The sequence below is a fragment of the Telopea speciosissima genome, chromosome 8 (assembly GCF_018873765.1).
Source record: "Telopea speciosissima isolate NSW1024214 ecotype Mountain lineage chromosome 8, Tspe_v1, whole genome shotgun sequence".
Taxonomy (NCBI): Eukaryota; Viridiplantae; Streptophyta; class Magnoliopsida; order Proteales; family Proteaceae; genus Telopea; species Telopea speciosissima.
The window spans coordinates 50,989,076-51,012,462 of record NC_057923.1 but is presented as its reverse complement, the minus strand read 5'-3'; the positions used below and the strand labels follow the sequence as shown (position 1 = coordinate 51,012,462).

The 23,387-nt window shown below is 39.1% G+C and overlaps 1 protein-coding gene across 1 annotated transcript in view; it reads right to left on the bottom strand.

The window, feature by feature from the left end:
• The window catches only part of LOC122671982 (clathrin heavy chain 1-like), a 28,327-nt gene that overhangs the window by 4,354 nt on the left and 586 nt on the right, over nucleotides 1–23,387 (bottom strand). The window contains exons 2-26 of the mRNA XM_043869482.1: nucleotides 23,042–23,246; nucleotides 21,817–21,905; nucleotides 21,576–21,654; nucleotides 21,295–21,422; nucleotides 18,378–18,476; nucleotides 18,138–18,246; nucleotides 17,851–17,930; nucleotides 17,528–17,755; nucleotides 17,318–17,383; nucleotides 16,792–16,908; nucleotides 16,349–16,546; nucleotides 5,109–5,225; nucleotides 4,855–4,914; nucleotides 4,256–4,342; nucleotides 3,943–4,026; nucleotides 3,720–3,854; nucleotides 3,563–3,625; nucleotides 3,376–3,480; nucleotides 3,188–3,300; nucleotides 2,833–3,085; nucleotides 2,607–2,743; nucleotides 2,241–2,519; nucleotides 1,153–2,155; nucleotides 398–883; nucleotides 81–251 (exon numbers count right to left, since the gene is read on the bottom strand). Coding sequence (XP_043725417.1) covers nucleotides 81–251; nucleotides 398–883; nucleotides 1,153–2,155; nucleotides 2,241–2,519; nucleotides 2,607–2,743; nucleotides 2,833–3,085; nucleotides 3,188–3,300; nucleotides 3,376–3,480; nucleotides 3,563–3,625; nucleotides 3,720–3,854; nucleotides 3,943–4,026; nucleotides 4,256–4,342; nucleotides 4,855–4,914; nucleotides 5,109–5,225; nucleotides 16,349–16,546; nucleotides 16,792–16,908; nucleotides 17,318–17,383; nucleotides 17,528–17,755; nucleotides 17,851–17,930; nucleotides 18,138–18,246; nucleotides 18,378–18,476; nucleotides 21,295–21,422; nucleotides 21,576–21,654; nucleotides 21,817–21,905; nucleotides 23,042–23,246 — 4,491 coding nt within the window. The remainder of the gene's footprint in view (nucleotides 1–80; nucleotides 252–397; nucleotides 884–1,152; nucleotides 2,156–2,240; nucleotides 2,520–2,606; nucleotides 2,744–2,832; nucleotides 3,086–3,187; nucleotides 3,301–3,375; nucleotides 3,481–3,562; nucleotides 3,626–3,719; nucleotides 3,855–3,942; nucleotides 4,027–4,255; nucleotides 4,343–4,854; nucleotides 4,915–5,108; nucleotides 5,226–16,348; nucleotides 16,547–16,791; nucleotides 16,909–17,317; nucleotides 17,384–17,527; nucleotides 17,756–17,850; nucleotides 17,931–18,137; nucleotides 18,247–18,377; nucleotides 18,477–21,294; nucleotides 21,423–21,575; nucleotides 21,655–21,816; nucleotides 21,906–23,041; nucleotides 23,247–23,387) is intronic.

Below are 23,387 nucleotides of genomic sequence, written 5' to 3'. Positions count from 1 at the left end.
AACACATATTTCATGGGCACTAGTAAGCATACACACTGCAGTATGAGGGATGGCCAATAGGAAAGTAAAAAGTGAGCTACCTTTTGTGCAAGGCCTATCTGGTCAAAGTTGTCATGCATATCAATTGATTCTCGTAGCCTATCATAATCTTCCTCTTGAACGTATATCTCATTTAGAGCCTCGTTCACAGCAGAAACATTGTTGCTTTGAACTGCAACCATATATGGCTTGATAAGGTGAAGATAGCCTGCCTGGAATCCACAAAGAAGAAATACATAAATAAGAATTGATTCCGAATAAATGCTTCCAAAACTGTAATATTTATATTAATGAACCCTAGTTGGGTGAGGAAAAACTAACATACAATATCATAATCATCAAAATAATATGAAAATACCTTTCGCATTATGTCGACTACACGTGTATGATCCACACGAAGTGCAAGTACATTGAGAAGATCATTGATAAGATCAGGATGCTCCTGCAAGTAGAAATGTACAGCTTTATAGTAGAGCTCCACATTTGCAACTTTGACTGAAACATCTTTAAATTGCATGTGATCCCATGCTTCAGGCGAATGGTTCATGATTGTAGTTGCAGCATTATCAAACTCATCATATTGGATATACAGATAGGTGAGTTCCTTCCAGTGCTGCTGCTCATCACAAGCCCGTATAAGCTTTGGAATGTTGAGACGAGTCGAGAACAGTTTGATGTGTTCCATAAGCTTCTCTGGACGGTATCTAGCATATAGAACTCCTAACTCAGTAAAGATACCCATATGTGCACGTTCCAATCCTAGACCACTCTCCATAAGATTAATCAACTCGTTGAAGCATCCTCTATTCTGGTAATAATCACTAACTTCTTCCAAATCATCCACCTAGAATAGTCGCAACGACAAATTAAAATGTTAACATGTATTCAGAAAGAGAATAATACAGATGCTGAGAAAGAGAACAATTTTGTTAGACAAAGAATAATAAGTACAGGACCCTGCAACATGTGGAAACCTAAAGGTTGCCAACATCAGATAAATGACAAATCACCCACATGCTCTAAGGAACACAAACCAAGTTGAGGTACAACCATAATAATACACATATGCAGAAGCCAAAAAACATAAGTTATGCATAAAAGAGACCACCTCACCTGTATAATGATGTTGAGCCCACATATCTGAGCCAAACGGAACTCCTCAGCATCAACACAAGCAAAACAAACTTCCTTCCATGTCTTGGAGCTGTTTGCTTTTCGAGCTGCATCTACTGCACCTTGGAACTGTCTTAGCTTCACAAGTGTGCAAGCCAGCTTGGCCCAGTTAGAAATGAAAGCAAATATGATCTTTGCAGCCTCATACAGGGCTTCATCATACAAACGGTCACCAACACTTTGGAGATTAGCAACATTTGGCATGAGAATGAATTCCTCAATGTCACCCAGCCTATCAATTTTAGCATATGCATAAATAAGCTCGCTGTCCACCTTGGGTTCCTTCGTCTTCTGCCTAACCATCAGAAGGTACCTCACCAAGTCACTGTACACATCAGCATTCTCTGAAGCTCGAATGACATCTAAGAACTCAGTGGCATCGTCAGCACGGATAAATGACTCAATTGCCTCGCTCACTAGACCCTCCCTGAGTTGGGCCTTCGCAACCTGGCTCCAAACAGCATCCTCTTCAACCCGGAATGCAAACTCCACAGCTCGCTCAATGCTTTGAATGTTATCCAATAGGACATTCACGGCCTGTACATTCAAGTTGAACTTCTTGAAGATAGCGAATGCTTCCTCATACAGTTGTGCTTCCACAGCCACCTCCCCTACAGCAGGTCCGTCAAAGTTGTCTAACCTATTAATGTAATCCATTACTCTTGAAGGATCTGCCTTAATAGCTGTGAGGATCAACAGATTTTGCAGATTAAAGTTCCCACTGAAGGCAGAGTTTTGGAGCACAATCTTCTCAAGAAGCTCAATTAACTCATGGGGAAGATCAGCAGTCATGAAAGCCTTGACAGCAGCAGAAACTTGCTCTGGGCTTTTGCTTTCAGGCAAGGCAGTCGATACCACTTGATCGATTAGCTGCCTCCTATATTCATTATCAGGACTCAGAACTTTCTCCCAGAGGTCACCATCCATCCTTTCCACCACATATCTGAAAGAAAAGAAATGGTAAATAACCTCCAAGCACCAAAAGAAGCCTTACATATGATGCGTAATAATGAAGACAATGTACAAACCTGGCCTGAAGTTTGAACAATGAGTTCTTATTCGTGACATTGATGAGCTCATCATCACACTGCCCTCTCCGGTAAGCAACAACCGCCAGAGTGGGATCACGTTTCTCACAATATTTACCCACAACACGTGAATCATAATATGGATTTGTGGTGAGGAAATGCTCTGGATTGTTGTTGCTGTCTATGATGATTTTACCCAAAGCATTGTGAACATGTACATCCTGACTTCCCTCGCTCACAAGATGCTCCAAGAACTGAGAAAGCAAACGGAGGCGATTCCTGCACCACAAGAACAGATATGAGAAAAAAATCAGGTTGGAAAGGGTTGGGGGGGGGGGGTAAAAGACTACGGAGGAGAGACCAAACCTCTTCTCACATTCCTCAACAAGAGGCTCCACTGGAAGCAGGGACCGTACGGATAGAATAAGGCCTTTAATGAAATCTTCAGGGCACTCATCATCTAGCAGCTGCCCCACAACTAGAGGAGCATTACCTGGGTTGACCTATCAACAAAAGAGAACTTAGGCCTAATTGACTTTATTTTTCTATGATATTCATTGGAAACAGAAAAAAGTGCCTGAGAAACTCCTACCTTTTGAACATAACCTTCAATATATCTCAGCATGTTGTTAGAGTATAGGTAGTGGGTGAGATCTGGAACAAACCCAAAACGATCACAGACATTAATTAGGGGTCGTGCATCAGGAAGTTTAGCTTCCATTAGAAAGTTCTTTGTCTTCTCAGCGTCATAGAAGTTCGATTCCCTTGTCACACGCTCAACCTCTTTGATTTGTCCAGTTTTAGCAGCTGCCTCAATGTACTTGAAGTGAATGTCTGGATCCTCACTGTAATACATCCCAAGAAAACATAAGATTGATAAAAAAAAAAAAAATTGCCTACATCGATACAAACTAAGGAGAGGTGCTTCTTTCTCTAGCAATAAATACCTGGAGCTCAAATATGATCCCAAGAAGAAGTATAATCCTTCATAAGACTTAAATTGCTCAAAGAGTTTTATACATGCATCAACCCCCAACTGCTCAGAATATTCTTTGGCAGTCTGCACAGAACTCCCAGTGAGCCTCAATCCAAGAACAAAATTAGCAACAAAATTAACAAAAGAAATAAGCATTACTTGCACAATTATCTGCAGATTCCCTCTCAGATTCACAAGTAAAAGGTCTTTCATGCACTCCAGCGCCCATTCTTTAGATAGGGTCCCAAAGAACTCCACAAGGGACTGCAACATAGCATAGCATATATTCAGTGGCAGGTTACACCCATACACTGGTTAAAAAAATGTAAGATTAGATCACACAGACCTGTGGCTCAATGGCATGCGTATTCACAATGACACGTTTGATATCCGGCAATTCAGTATAGTGCTGCATGAAGGAGGTAATGTTCAATCCAGGGAATAAATCGTATCTTTTTAATACATAAAATCTTCCTTCCACAGATTCCGAGGAAACATTTTACCTGAAGAGCACGCACGAAAAGACCAGCTTTCTCACAAAGTTGTGCAATTCGAGGGCGATCATAGTGACTGAACATCCCATTAGCTAATATGGCATCGGCTACATTTGGAAATGTCACAAGATTGATCTCCAGAACCTGTACGAAGGACAACCTTATGGATATGAATAGGCAAATTCAATTCAAAGAGTAAATTACAATATTGGCTTAAAAGAGAAATAATAACCTTGGTTTGAAGGTAACCGTGTTCTGGTAAATTTGGCTTTAGAACATCTAACAGAAATGCTGTTGCCTCACGGATCAAGTTCCTCTGGAGTTAAAAAATGCCAGGAGAAACTCGGGTGTCAAATTTAATTCTAAAATAATCTAGAAAGAATGTTGTATATGGTTAGGGAAGAAATAAGTAGGGGTTGTTTGCACACCTGTCACAATATGAATTTATTTAAAATAGATAGATGCCTATAGGAAACCTTTTCATCAAGATTGAAAATAAACAACATAAAAGGAAGATTAAAAAGCAGAAAATATTGTAGATGAACCTGAAGGAAGAGATCTGTTATAGTGTTGTAGTCAATAGGACAACCTCCCTCCATTTGTGACATCATTAAAGCAAAATTAACAGCCCCCTGCCATGAAAAAATATTTCTGAGTGATACTTTATCAAAATATGTGCCAAAGAAAAATAATCACGTAAAGACAAAAGTTATAGAATACAGTTTAATGAATTCTGCATAACTTTTCAGAACCAGTTTCCAAAAAGACAATTTTCCAACTCACTAGAATAGATTTTAGTAGAACCAGAGATACTCATAAGCCTTGGGGATACGAAAAAGCGGTGAAACAGGAAAGGGATCCATGAAAAAAGTGCTAGTATTCAAGGGAGTAAAAACTGTAACTCACACCAACTACCTAATGTAGATAAAGAAACCAATGTAGTTGCTACAATGGAAGTACAGAAACTCAATTAGAGAATTTATCAAACTAGAAACCTTCAGAATTCAAATACCCATTCTAATGTTAGATCACACAAGATAATTTGATCATAAGTACTCTGTTTTGACAGAAAGGAAAGGAAAGGAATAATGGGAAAATGATAGATATCGCTTCAAGATTTTAAACCACAGAATGATGAATTTACCTGAGGATCTGCTCGCAGAATTGTTTGCAGAAGAAAGAGATAATCAGGTGTGTAGCCAACCTGCATTAACGCAGAAAGAATGGTGTGTGTGTGTTCAACACCAAGAATTAAAAACGAAAACAGCAGTACCAGTATAGCACTAGAAAGAGAAGGCATAAACAAACAAAATTCTCAAATATACTAATAAAAGTCTAAAACAGGTATCATCATGTCAATATATTTATTCTCAATATAAAAAACGCATGCACCATTACCTGCTTCGAGTAGATGAGAATCTTGTCAAATTCTCTTCGTTCCGCAAAAGCTGCAACAACTTTTGGGGTAGCTCGAGCCTTGATATATATTTTCAGGGCAAGATCATTATCGACAGTCTACAACAAGAAAACACATTATGAAATCAGAAAGAGAAAAGAAGGTACCCACAAATCACTGAGAGATGCAAGACAAAGCATACATTGTTTTGATAAAAACCTGGTGTGGTGTGGGGACCAAGCTCGTTTCTTTCCTCAATTCATTATTTGCAAAAAATATCAAAGTAACAACTTTTTACTGACGTTTGATTCTGTACGAGATCATGCTTTCTTGCTATATATAGCACACATGGATGAAATAGGTGGATTTATTTAATAGAGGACCCCATACCCATCCCACAAGTCAAATTCCAGCCTGATACAAGCACACTGGAAATGGTTAAAGAGTGAGGTTAAAAGTTTCATAAAATTACAAAAGGCCATTTTATCAGAATGGAATCCAATGGCATATCTGTAATTTTTGTAACTTCAAACTCATTTTTAAGGCACTTCCCTTGCCTGTTCTGCGTTGAAACTTGACCAGTAAGATAAGTGTGAAATCCTTCATTACATACTCCCGACTATGTTTCCTAATGTGGCAAGCCATGACAGATTTCAACTGTCACGAAGAGTAGTTATGAATATCATTGTGATGCAAAATTCCAGCCAGAAGATATTTTGGGGTTGGTACAGTTTTCTGGGTAAAACTGAACCTGTGGTTCAAGATAGGATCAAGTTAGAATTAATTTTAAATCCCCAATGGGTTATATGGGTCATGGGCTTAGTAGTTTTGGGTTTCTATTGTAATGGGCCAATTCTACAAGCCCAGATATGAGGGATTTGACGCCTATACGAACTTAGATGTAGTAATTTCTATTTTCTGTTTTTTCAGTTTACAGAAAATTATATGAACATGTAAGGGCCTCACAGCCTAGAATGCTTTTATGAGTGAATGAAGATGGCTTTTGCCCAATTGTTATGTGGTGATTCAGAACTTGGTACTGTGGTGCATTAAGATCCAGCCCCTACTATGGCGATTCAGTTGTTTGATTGGTGGTGATTCCAAAGTCATATCCCTCTTTTCTTTATCATATCCTTCTTTCCCTTTGTTCTTCTTTCTTCTATTTTCCTCAAAACTCAGCAGTACGAATAAGTTCCTGTGCATTACTCAACTAGTACTTTTCCTTTGGCTGAATCTGGTTTGTGAATCCCATACTCTTTATCGGTGGTTTCTGCAACTAATATACAGTTACTGTTTTGTTTCCAGGCCAAGGTTAAACTCAAAGTTGTTTCATATCAGAATTCTGCCATTGATTTCTGAAGCATAGTCGCCTAGGTGACGCCTTAGGCGTTCAGGCGCCTTAATGTAGAAGTAGTTCAACTAAGAACCACTCTACAGTAGGATTAATGATAGGCCAGCAGTAGAGTCCAGCAACAATGATCCTTAGTTGAATGATGAACAAATCCATAATATTCTCCAGCTTATAGGTCTTATAACCAGCAGCAACAACTGTATCTCAGATGTAGATTAACTCACAGAACAATAAAATAGAAAGTAAAAACAAAACAGAAAAATAGAGAAGGGATAGCAATGATTCTCTCACCCACGGCCTCTCACAGTGCCCGTCTCTCACAGCCATTGCACAAAGCAACATTCCATTTTTTTTTATCTAAATTGTTGGCTGATCAATGCAGCCTCTTGCCTTTACTTATAACTAAAGCATGGTTACAAAATAGTAACACCCTTTTTGGCTATTGGGAAGGACTACAAAATAGAAACTAAATCTACCTAAAAGGAAACAATGGACTGAAATAGAAACTTAAGAAAATAGAAACTTCTAAATAAAAGCTAAGCCTACTTTCCAAATCTGAAATAAGAAACTATATATAGCTATTAAATGGAAATAGAAGGTAGCTAAAATAGAGAGTAATTATTGTCCTCCACGCAAGTCAATATTCTGGACTGGGCTGCCTTATGAGATGGTTCCATCAAACCAACAAAAACCAGCCACATAATCAGACCAGGCTGCCTCCCACAGAAGTTGAATCCCACAACTACACTCGGCTGGTTTTGGGGCCTTGTTCCTGCGGCTACACATGGACCTGTGATTTACATCACGCCCTAGGTGCCTATGTCACCATGATTGCCTAGGCGGGAGCCTTGGACTCTTGATCACCTAAGTGGGAACCTTGGTCACTTAGGCGGGCGCCTTGCGTCTAGGACCCCTCCAATGCCTTGGGTCGCCTAGATGCCATGACCAAGATTTTAAGTATCTCAACGTATCCGCCGATACTAACCAATATGTATCTCATTTTTAGGGTACCAATAAGATACGACACCGATACGATACCTAAAAAAAAAGTATCAACCGTATAGGTTCGATACATGACCCGATATGGGTGATACATATCGATACAACTCGATCAAGGACTCAAAACACTTACCAAGAGCTCTGGATTGTGATCAATTTTGTTTTGGAATCAATTTGATTCTTTGTTTCTATTGGCAAAAGCAACTCTAGTAGTGTTTATTTCATCATCATTTGGTAATTAAACAACCTGCAACAAATGATCGAAACCAGATTTGTGCAAGAACAGTTTTCTATCAAAACTTTGAATTTTTAGCTCAAATATTAATTTTTAGTGTCGTTTTTTGCAATAGATCACTAGATTAGTGAAAAACAATCTGAATGATTGCAACAATTTTTATTTTTTTTTAGGGTAATGAGGTGAGTATCTAAATCCTAAATCTTCCCCAAAATGAAAATGACATTTTTTGTATTATTACAAGTAAGAAACTTCATCCTTTATACATAATCAATTGAATGCACTTGCGTTGTCGTACTTTGTTCCTTCTTTATACATGATATATTTTACATATTACTTATTTATAGTGTTTTATGCTATTTATAGTGTTTTATGTTTTAAAACTATATTTCCCATGTATCCTAAACATTTTCATGTGTATCTTTAGTGTATCTTGCGTCTCTCCAATACGATACGATATGTCTCTTAAAATCACCTTTCCGACCGATACCTTAAACCTTGGCCATGACAACTGTGTTCTGAAGCCCAGCTGACTTTTTTGGGATCTGAACTTCTATTTACTGAACTGTTATTACTTGATTCTAATTCGGATTTTGCTTGTTGCTATTCCTGTCAAGTTTGGTTCCAATTCTGATCCTCTTTGTTTCTATATGGAGCTTGTCTTACTATTTTGGCTTCTAGTTGCTATTTTCTATTAGTTACTAAGGCTCTCTTTGGTATGATTTCATTAAATATTTCATTGGGTTATAAATTGAAATTAGGGTATTTGACATGATTTTTGCACCTTGTTTATGAGAAATTGAAATCAATTTCATCTGAAATAGTGAAATAGCTGAGGAGCTGTTTCACTTTTGAAATTGAAATTTGTTTCAAGCTATTTAGCGGTTAACTTTAATGAGTGTGTTGTGGTAACGGCTCAAAACATGGGCATTATGGTAAGTTTCCTTAAAAAGCCCCAAACATGTCGACGAACCAGGGGAAACACTCCCATTCGAACCAAACACAGGATGAAGAAATGGGTAGAAAGAAAGAAGACGACGCAGCGGCAGGTCTCCACATGCTTGGGGTGGTGCTATGTCTGGGTACTGTATCTGCATTCTGCAGAGAACAGTTTATCAAAAAAATACATATTATCTACAGAGAACAGATCCACTAATGGTTCAACGATATCTTTCCATTTAGAAGCAAAATGAAATTCAATTGAATATTTGCTATTTCACTCCGTTCTTGCTGTATCCCAATAGAGATTCTGTGACATTACCCCTGTGCATCTCTCTAAGGCCCCGTTTGTTTGACGGGTAGGATGGGATGGGAATGTTGTGGGACTGGGTCCCACAGTGTAGAGGGTTGGGGAACATAGGTGGGATTTTTACTTGCCTCTCTGCTAAGAAAATCCCAGGCGAGCCCAAGGATTACCGGCGAGCTCCTCGCTCATTTTGAAGGTAGCCGTAGCTTCATCAGCAGGCGTCTCTCCAGGTAACCCGCATCAAGAAATCCCCTGAGCCACCACTTCCGATTAACCCTACCAAACCTCACTTCTCTCCTCCAAACTCATGACCCTACCATCACCAACTATCGCTACTGTCGCAGGTAAGCAGCACCCCAACCTCAATCTAGCACCTCACCCCCTAATTTATCTATTTCCCCCGCAGACCTCTCTTTAACTCCAACCTCTGATTCCGACTCCCCCAAACCCTCGATTCTCTCTATCTACCCACACGATTCTCTCTATCCTCCAAACCCAGATTATCTCTATCTTAATCCCACGATTCTCTATCCCCCAAACCCAGATTCTCCCTATCTACCCCTGCGGTTTTATCTATTCCCAAACCCAGACCTCTCCACCACCCTCGATTTTCAACCCATCGCTCTCACTTCCCAGACTCTCCACACAGTCACGCACTTCCCGACTGTCCACACAATCACCCACCTATTTCGAAGATCTCCCTACCCTACCCTCCCCTCAGCCACGCACACCCCTGTTTTCCTTCAACCACCAACATAACTGTCCATACCCATTTCGCATCTCTTAGACAACCCCCTTAAACCTACAACTCTCCCGCCTCAACCCTCCCTCAGCACAGTCTCTCACACCCTCAACCTCCCACACACCTAGTCCTCAGCTGTATCCCAAGTTCGGTGGTCCCCAAGCTTTGCTACAGTAACATCACTGCAGTAAGAATTTTTGGCACCTTAGTGTGAGGACTGCCTGGATACTTTGGGTTTCGTGGTCTACTGCGGTTATAACCAGTGGATTTTAGCTGGCTACTGCGGTAATAATTACCTATTTTAACTATTTTGTGGCTGTATTGTCTCCCTGTAGCTGTTGCTAATATTTAGTTTGATTTTATAATTGTGGCGTGTCTGCATTACTATTACTATTATACCTGCCTTGATGTACGTTACTTGTATTTGTGTGATGCTTTTACTATGTGCGTTGGACATTACCTGCTTGTCAATCTCATTCCAAGTAGTTAAAATTGTGACTTATTGATGCAGATTCATCATCAAATAGGGCTTATTTCATTGGGAATAAGTGTAGGGTTGGGATACATATATGTTGAGCCTTTGTTCCCAAGGGTTTTCTATGTATTAGGCCACTTTAGTGGGTCTGAAATAGGGGTATATAGGTTGCATACGGGATTAGCCCAATACTTAGTTTTTATTTTGTGTTTTTAATTGAACCGGTTTAAATTGGTTGCATCCAATTGGTTCAATTGGTCTAATTTAAGTGAAGTGATCCTATTGGCTAAGAGGTTCTTATATCCTATTGGCTACTAGGGAATCTTCTTTATTTTAAGTAGTTTAAGTTGTTTTAAGTCATTAGGACTCTATTTTGAGTCTATTTGAGTTTCTTAGTCGGTTTAAGTTGCCTAATAGGTTAGGGATAAGGTTAGGCCATTCCTTTTTAGTGTCTAAGTCTATTTTTGAGTCTTCTATATTAGTTTGTAAGGGAGGCCAGCATTGGACACGAATTTGATTAATGAAAAGCTTTTGTTTGCTGCCATAGCTGCTGCTCTGCTCTGTTGAGTGAACCTTGTGAGTAATATCAAGGCTACCTTGTGGGTAATATCAAGGTGAAGGGATTGGTGGACTCGATCGACTCCTTGCATCTTGTAGATCGGGAGGTCCTTCTTCTAGTTCTTCAAAGCTGCTACCATTGAAGATTTAATCTTTCAAGTAAGTAGTTTATTAATTCAGCATTTAACCTTCTTCTTCTAATCCTCTAACCTAAGCTCCATCTACTCCTATTATCACCCCTTCCATTAATCCATAGATCCATTAGAACCCCAAAACCCTAAATCCAATTCTGCCCTAAATTGCAGAATTTTGTAACTCATCCAAACCCTAACTTCTTTATACCAAAATAATCCCCTAGACCTGCCCATTAATACCCTATAAACCTCTTTCCTAAAATCTGCCCCTAAACCCTAGATCTTACAAACAGTCCATTTTCATAAGGCATCCTACCCAAAACCCTAGAATTCCAACCTCAACCAAATTTGATCCAACTTATACCATTATACTCATAAAATTCTGCACATCATTACCAAATAAAACCCTAAGTCGAAACCCTAACCATAACCCTAATTCTGCCCTAATTAGCCTAAGCTGTCCCAATTGGCCAGCCTTGTTAAGAGATCCTATTACCCTGGTTCCTAGTGGGATTACTCCTACCTAGGACTACATTACTTATTCTTTTGCTATGTGATATAGAAATCTTAGAATTGCTCTTATCTTCTTTGTTTTCCACATTTTACTTTGCACACCATCCTATATTCTTTTTTCTTATCTTACTGGTGCGTCAGGTAGGCAGCCGGCACCGTTACTATATTCAGCCAATCTCTTTCTATGCACGGATCCTATCTTTTCTTGAGTTCTTTTTATTTTATTTTTTTTTCATGAATTATCATTCTTCTTTTAGGGCATCCCCTGCATGCGTTGTGCTGCTTTGTCGCCTGTTTACGGTGTCTCATAGACAATGGCCCACACAAAATGGTCATGTGCGAGCCATGAATCTAATCCATAAGCGAAGGATTAGATTTGCAACTTGGAACATCGAATCCTTAACGAGTAAGGGTATGGAGTTGATTGATGCTATGAGGAGAAGAAAAATCAACATTGCCTGTATCCAAGAGACAAGGTGGAAAGGTAAAAAACCTAAGGTTTTGGATGACTTTAAGTTATGGTACTCGGGAAACCAAAATAATAGAGGTGGAGTGGGCATAGTGGTAGACAAAGAGTTAAAGGATGATGTGGTGGAGGTTAAAACAGTTGGAGATAGGATTATTGCCAGTAAACTTGTGTTGAAGAAAGAAGTTGTCAATGTTATTAGCGCCTACGCCCCCAAAGTAGGACTGGATGAAAGCTGCTTTTCTGGGAACACATGGATAGCCTAATGCAAGGCTTTGGGCAAGGAGAAAATATTATTATAGGAGGTGATCTTAATGGGCATGTTGGGAAAGATCATAGAGGATATGAGGGTGTACATGGAGGATACGGGTGGGGAAAGGAACGAAGAGGGAGTTTCAGTTCTTGACTTCGCACTAGCTTATGATCTTTCCATTGTGAACTCTTCTTTCAAAGGAGAGAGGAACGCCTAGTTAACTACAACAGTGGGCATCATACCAGCCAAATAGATTTCCTCCTAACAAGAATAACCGATAGACTATCCTGTAAACATTGTAAGGTTATCCCTGGGGAGAGCCTAACCACTCAACATAGAATGTTGGTCTTGGACATGTGCCTCACCTCACAGAAGCGTAGGAGTTGTAAGCCTTCTTGTCCTCAGATTAAGTGGTGGAAACATAAAGGAGGGCTCTTGACCCCTTTTTTGGATAAATTGATCAAACAAGGAAAGTGGGATCTTGAGGGAGACCCCAACACAATGTGGGACAAGATGTCGGGCTATATAAAGAAGGTTGCTAAAGAGGTGTTAGGGGAAACAAAAGGCATTCGGCATGCCCCTAGAGAGACTTGGTGGTGGGATGATGAAGTCCAAACAGCCATTAAGACCAAGAAAACTTGCTTTAAGTTATGGCAAAGGTCTAAAGAAGAAGATGATCTAACAAGATACAAGGTTGCCAATAACGAAGCCAAGAAGATCGTAGGGACAGCAAGAGCGAAGACATATAACAATCTCTACAATAATTTAAATTCGAAGGATGGGGAAAAGGCTATCTTTAAAATAGCAAAAGTAGAGAAAGGATGACCAGAGATTTAGACCATATTCGATGTATTAAAAGCGCTGATGACAAAGTTCTAATAAAGGATGAGGACATTGCAGAGAGATGGAAAGAGTACTTCTATGGGCTCCTTAATGAAGACCCCACGAGTAACAAGGCTGCGGAAAGCGTCATTCATAGGGATTCCTCTTCGTGTAGATATGTACACAAAATTAGGATGCCCGAAGTAAAAGACGTGATAAGAAGAATGAAAGTTGGCAAAGCCCCAGGCCCAGACGAGATCCCAATTGAGGTGTGGAATATCATAGGACTCTATGGGCTATCATAGCTAACCAAGTTGTTTAACAAGATTTTGACCACTAGGAAAATGCCAGATGAATGGAGGAGAAGCTTTGTGGTCCCAATCTACAAAAACAAAGGAGATATTCAGAATTGTAATAACTAAAGGGGCATAAAGTTAATGAGCCATACGATGAAGCTATGGGAGAGGGTTATTGAAGCTCATTTGAGAAAGGATACTACTATATCGGAAAACCAATTCGGATTTATGCCAGGAAGATCATCAATGGAGGCAATTTTCTTATTAAGGAGACTAATGGAAAGATATAGAGAGGGCAAGAAAGATCTTCATATGGTCTTTATGGATCTGGAAAAAGCCTTCGACAGAGTTCCTAGAGAGCTAATCTGGAATATATTAGAGAAGAGAAGTGTGTCATGTAAGTATGCAGACATAATTAAAGAAATGTATGCTGATGTTATGACTAGTGTTAGAACACCGAGGGATCAAGTAGTGAATTCCCAATATCAAGTGGGTTACACCAAGGATCAGCCTTGAGCCCCTATTTGTTTGCACTTATCATGGATGGCTTAACCAGGAGCATACGAGGAGAGGTTCCATGGTGTATGCTCTTTGCAGATGATATTGTCTTAGTAGATGAGACAAAAGCAGCCAAGCAGGGATTAACGCTAAAATGGAGCTATGGAGATCAACCTTGGAATCAAAAGGTCTGAAGATAAGTAGAACTAAGACCGAGTACATAATGTGTAACTTTAGTAGCTCGGAGACAGCTAATGAAGGGGTGAATATTGAGGAGAGGGAGATCCCACAAAGTGACCACTTTAGATATCTGGGATCAATCGTAAATAAGGAGGGAGACATAGATAACGACGTTGCCTGAAAGATTAAAATAGAATGGATGTAGTGGAGAGGCGCACCCGGAATACTCTGTGCTAAACGTCTCCCTTTAAAGCTTAAAGGAAAATTTTAAAAGACTGTCATTAGACCAGCTATGATGTACGGGTCGGAATGCTGGGTTGTGAAGAAGTGCCACACAAATAAACTTGGTGTGGCAAAGATGAGGATGTTGAGATGGATGAGTGGGAAAACTAAAAAGGATAAAGTAAGGAATGATTATATTAGAGCTAGGTTGGGAGCATAGTTATCAAGGAGACACCATGAAGTCCAAGCACCTTGGTCGCCTTGGACGCCTTGCCACCATGGCATTGTCACCATGATTTTTTTACCCTCTAAAACGACATGGTCGCCTTCCCGCCTTGAAAACTATGGTTGGGAGTAGCTCCGCGTCATGATAAACTTAGGGAGAATCGTTTGAGATGCTATGGCCAAGTCCAACGGAGGCCTTCCGAGGTTCCAGACCGAAGGAGCGCCATGCTCCTAATTGAGGGAACCAAAAGAACTAGGGGCAGGCCTAAGATAACCTTAGGAGAAGTGAAGAAAGACATGCTAAGCTTAGGCCTTGCTCCGATTATAACCTCAAATACAGCTGATTGGAGATCAAAGATCCATGCGGTCGACCCCATTTAGTTGGTCTTTGTTATGTGTTGTCATTGTTTGTATTCACCCCTATTCGAGACCTAGCGCAGCATGTTGGGCAGTTAAGAAGCAGTACATAGTTATGAAAAGTCGATGCCCTAGAGATTTGTGTTGATGTTGTCTACTCCCCCCTCCTTTTTACTTCTTTTTACCTATTTTCTTTTATAGGATCCATGTAGGCGACCCCATTAAGTTGGGATAAGGCTTGGATGTTGTTGTTGTTGTTGTTGTTGTTGTTATTGTTGTTGTTTTGGACAGCATAGGGGATTTCCAAGTGCCACATCAGCAGACAAAGCATTTAATGTTGTTCCCTAAGCTTTTGTAAGTTTACCACCCCAGGTTAAACAAACAAGGTTGGGGTGGGATTTTGAAGCGCCACATCAGCACTTTCTCACCCCAATTCTCCTATCCCATCTACGCCCCCGTCAAACAAACGGGGCCTAAAAGCTTAAGATATCTGTATCCTTCTGAATCTCCAATCCGACTCTTCTCATCTACAGTCACGATTCGATCTGAAATCCGGAATAACTCCACTAATAGTGTTCTATTTCCCAAATAAATTTCTCGTGTCCGCTTGATACTGTGCTCCTTAATTTTGCTTTACCCTGTCTGTCAATTTATTTGATAGGCAGTGTGATGGACGATGGGTGATTGTCAATGGTCGATGGGCAGGGGTTGCAGAGATGGGGGCTGGACGATGCTGGGCTTGGTTGCAACGATGGGGGCTGAGCAATGCTGGTGGTGCAATGAGCATGGAGGCAGATGTGTGGGGCGCTAGTGTGCAGGGGCTGTGGTGAGGTTGTGCTGACTGCTGAGCTTCGGCAATGTGAGGCTGATGTGCAGACTGTGAGACTGATAATCACCCAAGTTGACTTGAAAACTATTTTCAAAAATTAAAGTTGCCAAGTGAATTATACGTTCATGAAGTTTTTTCCATTCATGCAACCAAAATTTTTCAATTTGGAAAAAGGCTCTGTGAGCCTAAGGCATATACTACGCCTCCTCACATGTATTACTATACTAGTGTTTTTTTAATGAGAGAAAAAAAAAGAATTGAAAAAAATGTGAGTAGGTGTAGAGTACCCTGCTTGCTCAGAGAACCCTCCCCCTTTCAATTTTTTGGCCAAAAATCCATTCATTGACTTATTTTAATAATCTATTTCATTTTGGAATTGAAGTCATACCAAAGAGAGCCTAAATTTGGACTTTATATTTTTTTTTAACTAGCTATTTTCTGTCCCCCAGTTTCTAATTATGTTCTGTGTTCCTATTGTGAGTGTTACCTGCTATTCCTTGGGGTTCCTAAATCTGGTTTCTATTTTAGCTACCTGCTATATTTGTTACTTCATGATATTTTAAGATCTGACCACATGATTTGAATCAAAGTTCGCTGACTTGTTCCTCATCCTTATTAAACCACTCAGTCAAGAGCTGGACTAGATCTGTAATCAATTTTGATTATATTACCTGGTTTTCTCCAATTTACCTCATTGTTTCTTATCTTCGGTTCTAGATCTCTTCATGATTTCTAGTCCCTAACCCTTAGGTGATTGGATATCCATTATCGCCCTTAATATTTTAATTTAAAAAAAGAACAAACACGGAATAAGAAAAGTTAACTCAAAATCTCAGCCAACCTTAACAAGATCTCCAAGCTCCTCACTACACTCAAGCTTGTCTTCAGCCAACCAATTCTCCAGAAGATTCTTTTTATTCTGATTTACAACAAGGCGTGATAATTCCAGAGACTCAAATGCATTGAGCTTTCCTCTCGTTAATAGTGTCCCAAAATACTGCAACAGTGGAGGTGTTTGCCCAGCTTGCACAGGAACACTCTACAAAAGAAATGAATCATAATCAGGTCTGAATAGCACCTTTCTGAAGCTTACAAAAGATTTCAGAACAAATACAAAGAAACAACCGGAGGGCGGGGGGGAGAGGAGAGAGACAGAATTCAAGGTTGAACTTGGTTTAAAGCAAGGAAAATTTGACAAATAGTGAATACACAACGACCATAACAATATAGTACCAGATCCCAATGAAGGAATTAAAGCAAACCCACAGAAATTTATGTACATACCTGAAATTTTGCAACAGTATCCGGTGTACGAAGAATTCCCTGTGGAGATTCTGCAGCAAGCTCTGCAGCCTCCTTATATTTTGTCTGGGCAAACAATTCTTGGAATCGCTGGACAACCTGGAAAGATATATGACGAATTAGAAACATTCCCACATGAAAGCGAAATGCATACATGAAATGAGGAGCCATAGTTTGATCCAACACAAAAACAACATTACTGCCAGTATCCCAATAAGTAAAACAAATATTTGAAAGCATATTGATTTGCACAACCAATAACTACGCTTCCTAATAAGCATCAAACTCAATAGCAGAAACATAAAGTAGCTTCTTTCAATCCATGTTCTATGAAAATGGGAAAATATTAGAATCACCTAAGTTGCACATTAGTAGACATGGATCCAAGAACCACTCTTTTACAGTTTCTAGAGATCAAATAGGATTAGGACCACACAGACACACACAAAAACATGCACTGGAGTAGAAACAGAAGGACAAACGGAAGAAAGAGAAACTGTCCGATTACCAGATTCTCTGCCCCAGGAAGGTTTCCTCTTTTAGCAAGATTGACAGCAAGCTCCAGGTTATTTAACTGCAACAGTCGCAAGAAACACTTGTGAATACCTTTAACAAACCAGTAATTTATGATTCCTCCCCCCCCCCCCCCCATCTCAAAAAAAAATTTAATTTGCTGTAAGAGAGTTTTTTTTCCAAGACAAGCTTCTAACTAACATACTTGGCCACTGACAAATGGCACGATTGTTGCTTCATTTACAGTTGCAAGTAACACTTGCCCACGCCTATTGATAGCATAGAAGCCTCCCACTGAAGATGCTTCTGCTGTCAAAAAGATAGGATCGGGACTTATACGATTTCTGTACACTGCAGTAGCCATCTCCAGGTCATATACAAACAGAAGCCCAAGCTTTGTGATCACATATATCAAACTGTACTTGTGGGATATCTGTCAAAGAAGAAAAGAAAGCAATTCAACACTGAGACAACTGTAACTACAACTAGATGGTACTTGAGACCACAATCACTGAGTGAAATTAATACCTGCATTGCCACTGGAAAGTCATCAGCAAAATCAGGAGGGAAGAATAGATCTGCTTGTTTCTTTGTAAAACTTGGTTTGCCTGCTAGAAGTTACAGGATCAGTACCAAATGAAACAATAACAAATAGTTTTGATTCAAGATTGCCAAAAAGCTAGACAGAAATGTTCAAGACAAGCTGTGCAATAAATTCCAATAAAGTTATAGCATACAATTCTAAGGGAATGCATCAACAGTCAATCCCTAAGTAAACACAAGAATTGTGTAAAAATCAAGGAAAATAACTTAACCTGGTTGGGCACCAAGTTCAATCACATGCAACTTCGATGTAATTTGACCAGCATTTGTACTCTTCGAGGCAAAACAGATAAGAGTGGAAGGGCTCTCATTCCCAGGAACCTATAAACAACATGTAGATAACCATAATGCCCATTTTCATCAAACATACATACATAAATACAGGTACATGATTTCATTTATGTAATCAAAAACCAAAGGCCACAAGCAAAAGAGGGAGGAAAGATCCGCACTTTGAATGTGGCAAATGATGCCGCATGTGCTTCAAGAGCTTGACTGCGCTGCTGATCCACCGAAAAAAGCTGCATATTCCCCTTAACCAGTTGCGGTCTCTAAAGTCACATTCCAAACATGAAAGGTAGAATTAGAACCAAACAAATTGACATCTCTAAACCTCCTGCTAAAAAAAGAAGGTTATATGACTATAGAAGGTAACCATTTCACCACCATTTAGCCATATACCAAAGAAATTATGCTTAGCTAACAAAGATACTAGGCAATAAGAAATGTAACAAAACATAACAAGCGAATCCTATTAAAAAAATTAACAGGATCAAAAATAAGAAAAAAAGAGTATCCTATACAGTTGTGGACTTTCCTCAACTCCAAGATGAAAACATGAAAAAAGTTATCTAATAGTTGGAACAACATGATTTATGTTTAAAGCAACATTAGCTTCCGACAAACACTCAACGAAAGGCAAGAAGAGCATAATTTCATTGGACACAGCATCATACCAGTTACATGTCAGCAACAGGATTCTTTCAACCTGAGTGGTGGCGGATCTAACAGGATGCATGAAAGAGTTCTCAGGCCTATATTAACTTAACCTCTAATAACAGAAGAATATTCCACATACTAAGGATTCAACCCAGGATAATTCTGAATCAAAGTAGATCAGTCATCACTCTATAACTAATAATCATGCAGACACTATTTAATTTGCTCTGAGAGGTAATCATAATTAGTTACACATGTGGAAGAATAAAAACGAAAGAAGGAAACAAGGTTTTCACTGGATCTAATCCCAAGTGACCCAAAAGAAATATATTTTGCAATTAAAAAATCAATCATTTTGCAATTTCCCACGTCAAGACTCCGTGTGTGTGTGTGTGTCAAGTTTCTGAGTTCCAAAAGTAGTTCCACCTGTTTCACTTAAATTAGACCAATTGAACCAATTGGATGCAACCAATTTAAACCGGTTCAATTAAAAACACAAAATAAAAACTAAGCATTGGGCTAATCCCGTATGCAACCTATATACCCCTATTTCAGGCCCACTAAAGTGACCTAATACATAGAAAACCCTTGGGAACAAAGGCCCAACATATATATATCCCAACCCTACACTTATTCCCAATGAAACAAGCCCTATTTGATGATGAATCTGCATCAATTGTACATGGTTCAGGCGATGAACAAGTGCAAGTCTGGAAAGAACAAGGTGACTTTCTTTAGATTTGGTGAGGAGTAGTGATCTCTCAAAGCAGGCTGCAACGGTGGGAGATGTGCTGCCATGTCACATCATGCAGCGGCAGTAAGGTGTATGGGACACCCCGGGAAGGGGAAGGAAAGTGATGTGATCTCGGGGTTTGGAAATCCTGCTTCAATCAAGAGCTTACTGGCACAAGTAATTATGTAAAGATTATAAGAGTAATGGCAGAGTTGTAAACAAATAGAAATTTATGATGAGTGGCAGTATCGTAATAAATTTGCTAAAGCTTCAAATTATAAAGAAGAGGAAAGAAAGTGGAATACAATGTACAAGGGAAAAGAGCAGACTTGGAAGAAAAACTAAATTAGGATAAAATTGAATTAACCTAAAAAAGGAGGGTAAGTTTGGAAATTTAGGTTTAATTGGAGGATGAATAAAAGTAAAGACAATAGGGGTCGTCTCCTACCTTCAGACGAGACTACCAAGAACCAGATTGGTGACAAAAATCTTGCAGAAGTGAAATCCCACCCTAACAAGCTTTGATTGATCCAAAATTTCAGGCGAAGGGTTGCGCTCAAAGCCCTAACAACTCCAACCCATGTTAACCCCAACAAGTCAATACCAATGAGCAGTCAATGCGCTGTAACCAGATCAGCGACAAGAGAGAAGGTCGGACTGAGTGCCAGTCCCAAGTCCTTAGGGTTTTGCAGCAAAAGTTCGTCTCCTAACGGTGAGGATTCAACCTTTCAGGGCGTATCGAGGGAGATCTATTTTTCTTTTGATGCTCGATTTATCACTGAGGGGAGAGGGAATTTCAGAGAGTAGAAGAGAGAGAGCGAGAGATGCGCACAGCTCTTGGCAGCACTTCGGTAACAACCTTAACTTTTCATTCCAAAAACATCATCTCCATTGTGGGAGTACATACTCTTTTATAGAATTAAAGAAAAGAAATCGTATTCCTACTTTGAGACTGAAACAGAGTTCAACTCTATATGGGACTCAAACTAAAACAAATCCTTCTTCTAACTCTACGGATGACCATAAAACAATAGAAAAAATTTTACAGTTTTTAACTCAAAAATATAAATCCTAATTCCTACACATAACTGCATCAGAAAGCTAGGCTTACCGCAGAGAAAAACAGATCAAGCTAGGAAGGGAAAGAGAGAGACGAGAAGGAAACCAAGAGCATCAATCGGCGGTAACAGGCCGTGCAAGCACACTCAAAACCAAAAACTTAATATTTCATTCTTGTTCTAATAATCTCCATCAATTACATGACTATAAATAAGAAACGAAAAAAGACTCCTATATGCATTATAAAACAGAAATGGAAACCGAATTGGACTCAATCTCCTACTCTACCAATCCTATAAAAAACTACCATAAAAAATTAACTAAAATTACAAAATAACCTCAATCGCAAGGCCTGGTTTGGGTAAAAATTGGTCCAACAATGAACCGGACCCATACCTCTTCTCTTTCCATCTACTATCTACATCACTCAGCCTAGTCTTTAGTTCCAAATTTGAGCTCATGGTAAAATGTGCGTCCTTGAAAGGGTTTGTTTGGAATTTCCATTTTAGGATAAGCAAGAGATATTTGAAACTAAGGGAATCATCAAATAGATTGGATACTTAGATTATGCATTCAACTCAAAATCTGAAAAAGAAACGCATATTGAACTTTATAAGTAATGAGAACCAGCAACATACCTCAGGTGCACCTGGAGCTATTCCAATCAAAACCAACCACTTTTCAGAAGGATCACATTTGTAGTTAATAATTTGGTTATTCACCAAATTAGCTGTTCTCTCAAACACCTTTACAGGCTCAGAGTCACCTGTATTAAAAAACAGCGGACAAAAATTATAGCAAACATTTCAATAATGTAATAGAAGCCATAAACTTGAAATATCAAAAACGATAACAGCAAGAAATGAAGAAGAGGGGAGCCAACAACTATAGATACGGAGTAAAGAGAAAGGAACCATACCATCAATTGACCAGTGATATACAGATGTCTGTGTGACAAGCCCCAACATCTTCGGGGTAATCCACTTCCAAAAAACAACCTAAGCATAGAGCATGAACAAAGGTTGGACAACTTGAAGAAGCCTCTCAGTTCAAAATAACATAAAAAGCTTCAGAAACAGTTCAAGCACTGAGCTTGTAGAATTTTATTTTTTTTTAATGAGCACTGCGCTTCGTAGAAGTTTAAGAAGTTCAAGAAATACCTGTTCAGGCATCTGATGAGATTTCATCTTAGATTTCATTTCAATGTTGAATATTTGTAAGTGATCCTGAGTTGTTCCCGGAAGTTGAGCTACAAATCCATAATTATCACTCATAAGCCAGATAGAAGATACATGAGCGAAGGGAGCAGCAAAATGTCAAAGCAAATTAATTCACCCAATACATTTGCACATAAACTTTGATTTTGCTCCAGAAAGTCAGAAACTGCCATCATGAACACTCAAAGCATGAAAATAATATGTCCATAGAACGCTGAAGAGTAATGACATGAAGGAAAGTGATGGAATCTAAGAGAAGCATGTCAACTACATAAAACAATTCAAGCCCATTGGACTGATCAAGGTCTAGCACATATAAATGGAAAGATGTATGATCATTAATGAAGATACACAATCAGAGTTAGATTAGAATGCAATAAAGAGATTTAACTAAATTCAACGAAGGGCAAAAGCGTATATTGCAACACATTTACTGCTACCAACCAGAACAGAATACATAGATGATGAACTTGAAGGTATAAGAAGCAAAATAGTAACCAATCTACCAAGTAAGAAGTAACATTTCAAGCCCACCAAGGTCTGAGCATATCTCTATACGGTCATACCCTGGGTATCTGAAGCCAAAAAGAATTATTGACACCTGTTTGAAATCTCATCTTACTTTGTCTAGTAAAAATATAGGAACAATAGAATGTTAATTGCAAATAGGAAAATCAAACTTAGTCAAACATTTCTCTTTAACAAATATTTATGTGTTTCATGCCCACCTCCTTGAAAATCCCTGGTATGGTCAGCGTCAATAACTACATAACTTCCATCTGACTCTAAAAATTTTAAAACTTAAAGTGAGACAGCATGTTTGGTTAAGAAGTCCAAAAAGGGGAAGACACCAGTTCAAGTTTCAGGCTGTTCACCAAAAGGTGAAAGTTCAAACCAATCTCTCATGTCTAAATAGACATAACAGGCATGTCCGAAGGAACAACTAAAAGGAAGAAATGTTGCAGCATCGATGAAAAGTTTTAGCCATTCATTAGCAGTGCTAATAAAAAATTCCAAATGCTGCAATATATCATCGTAATGTGTTTTCTTCATCAAAGTGTACCAACAAATAGCTGTAGGAATGGAATTCTGTTAAATCCTTTTCATAATGTAGTGGAATCAGAAATTTTGGATGCAAGTAACAAGTAAACATTCAACAGCTTCTTACCTTTGAGCGCAAGAATTCTGGAATTAGGATTCATCAAAGCTGAATCTGCAGTAATAGGCCTTCTCAGTGGCTGCATAGGCATGTTCATATCAATGATAACAACACTGTTCTGTGGTGATGTTTCCCGAACACAAATGTACTTGTCAGATTCCATGGTAACATGCGTGAATGTGATAAATTGTGGATTAATCCCGATGCTTGGTAACTGCAAGTGCAGCGAATCAAATGAAAGTCATTAGAAGCACACACGTCAACCGGAGGATATCAAAGCAGGTATCCAAAATCGGAATAAAAAAATCATCATAGCTGGCTTTCTTGGAGATGATCGGGAATTGAAAACTTTCAC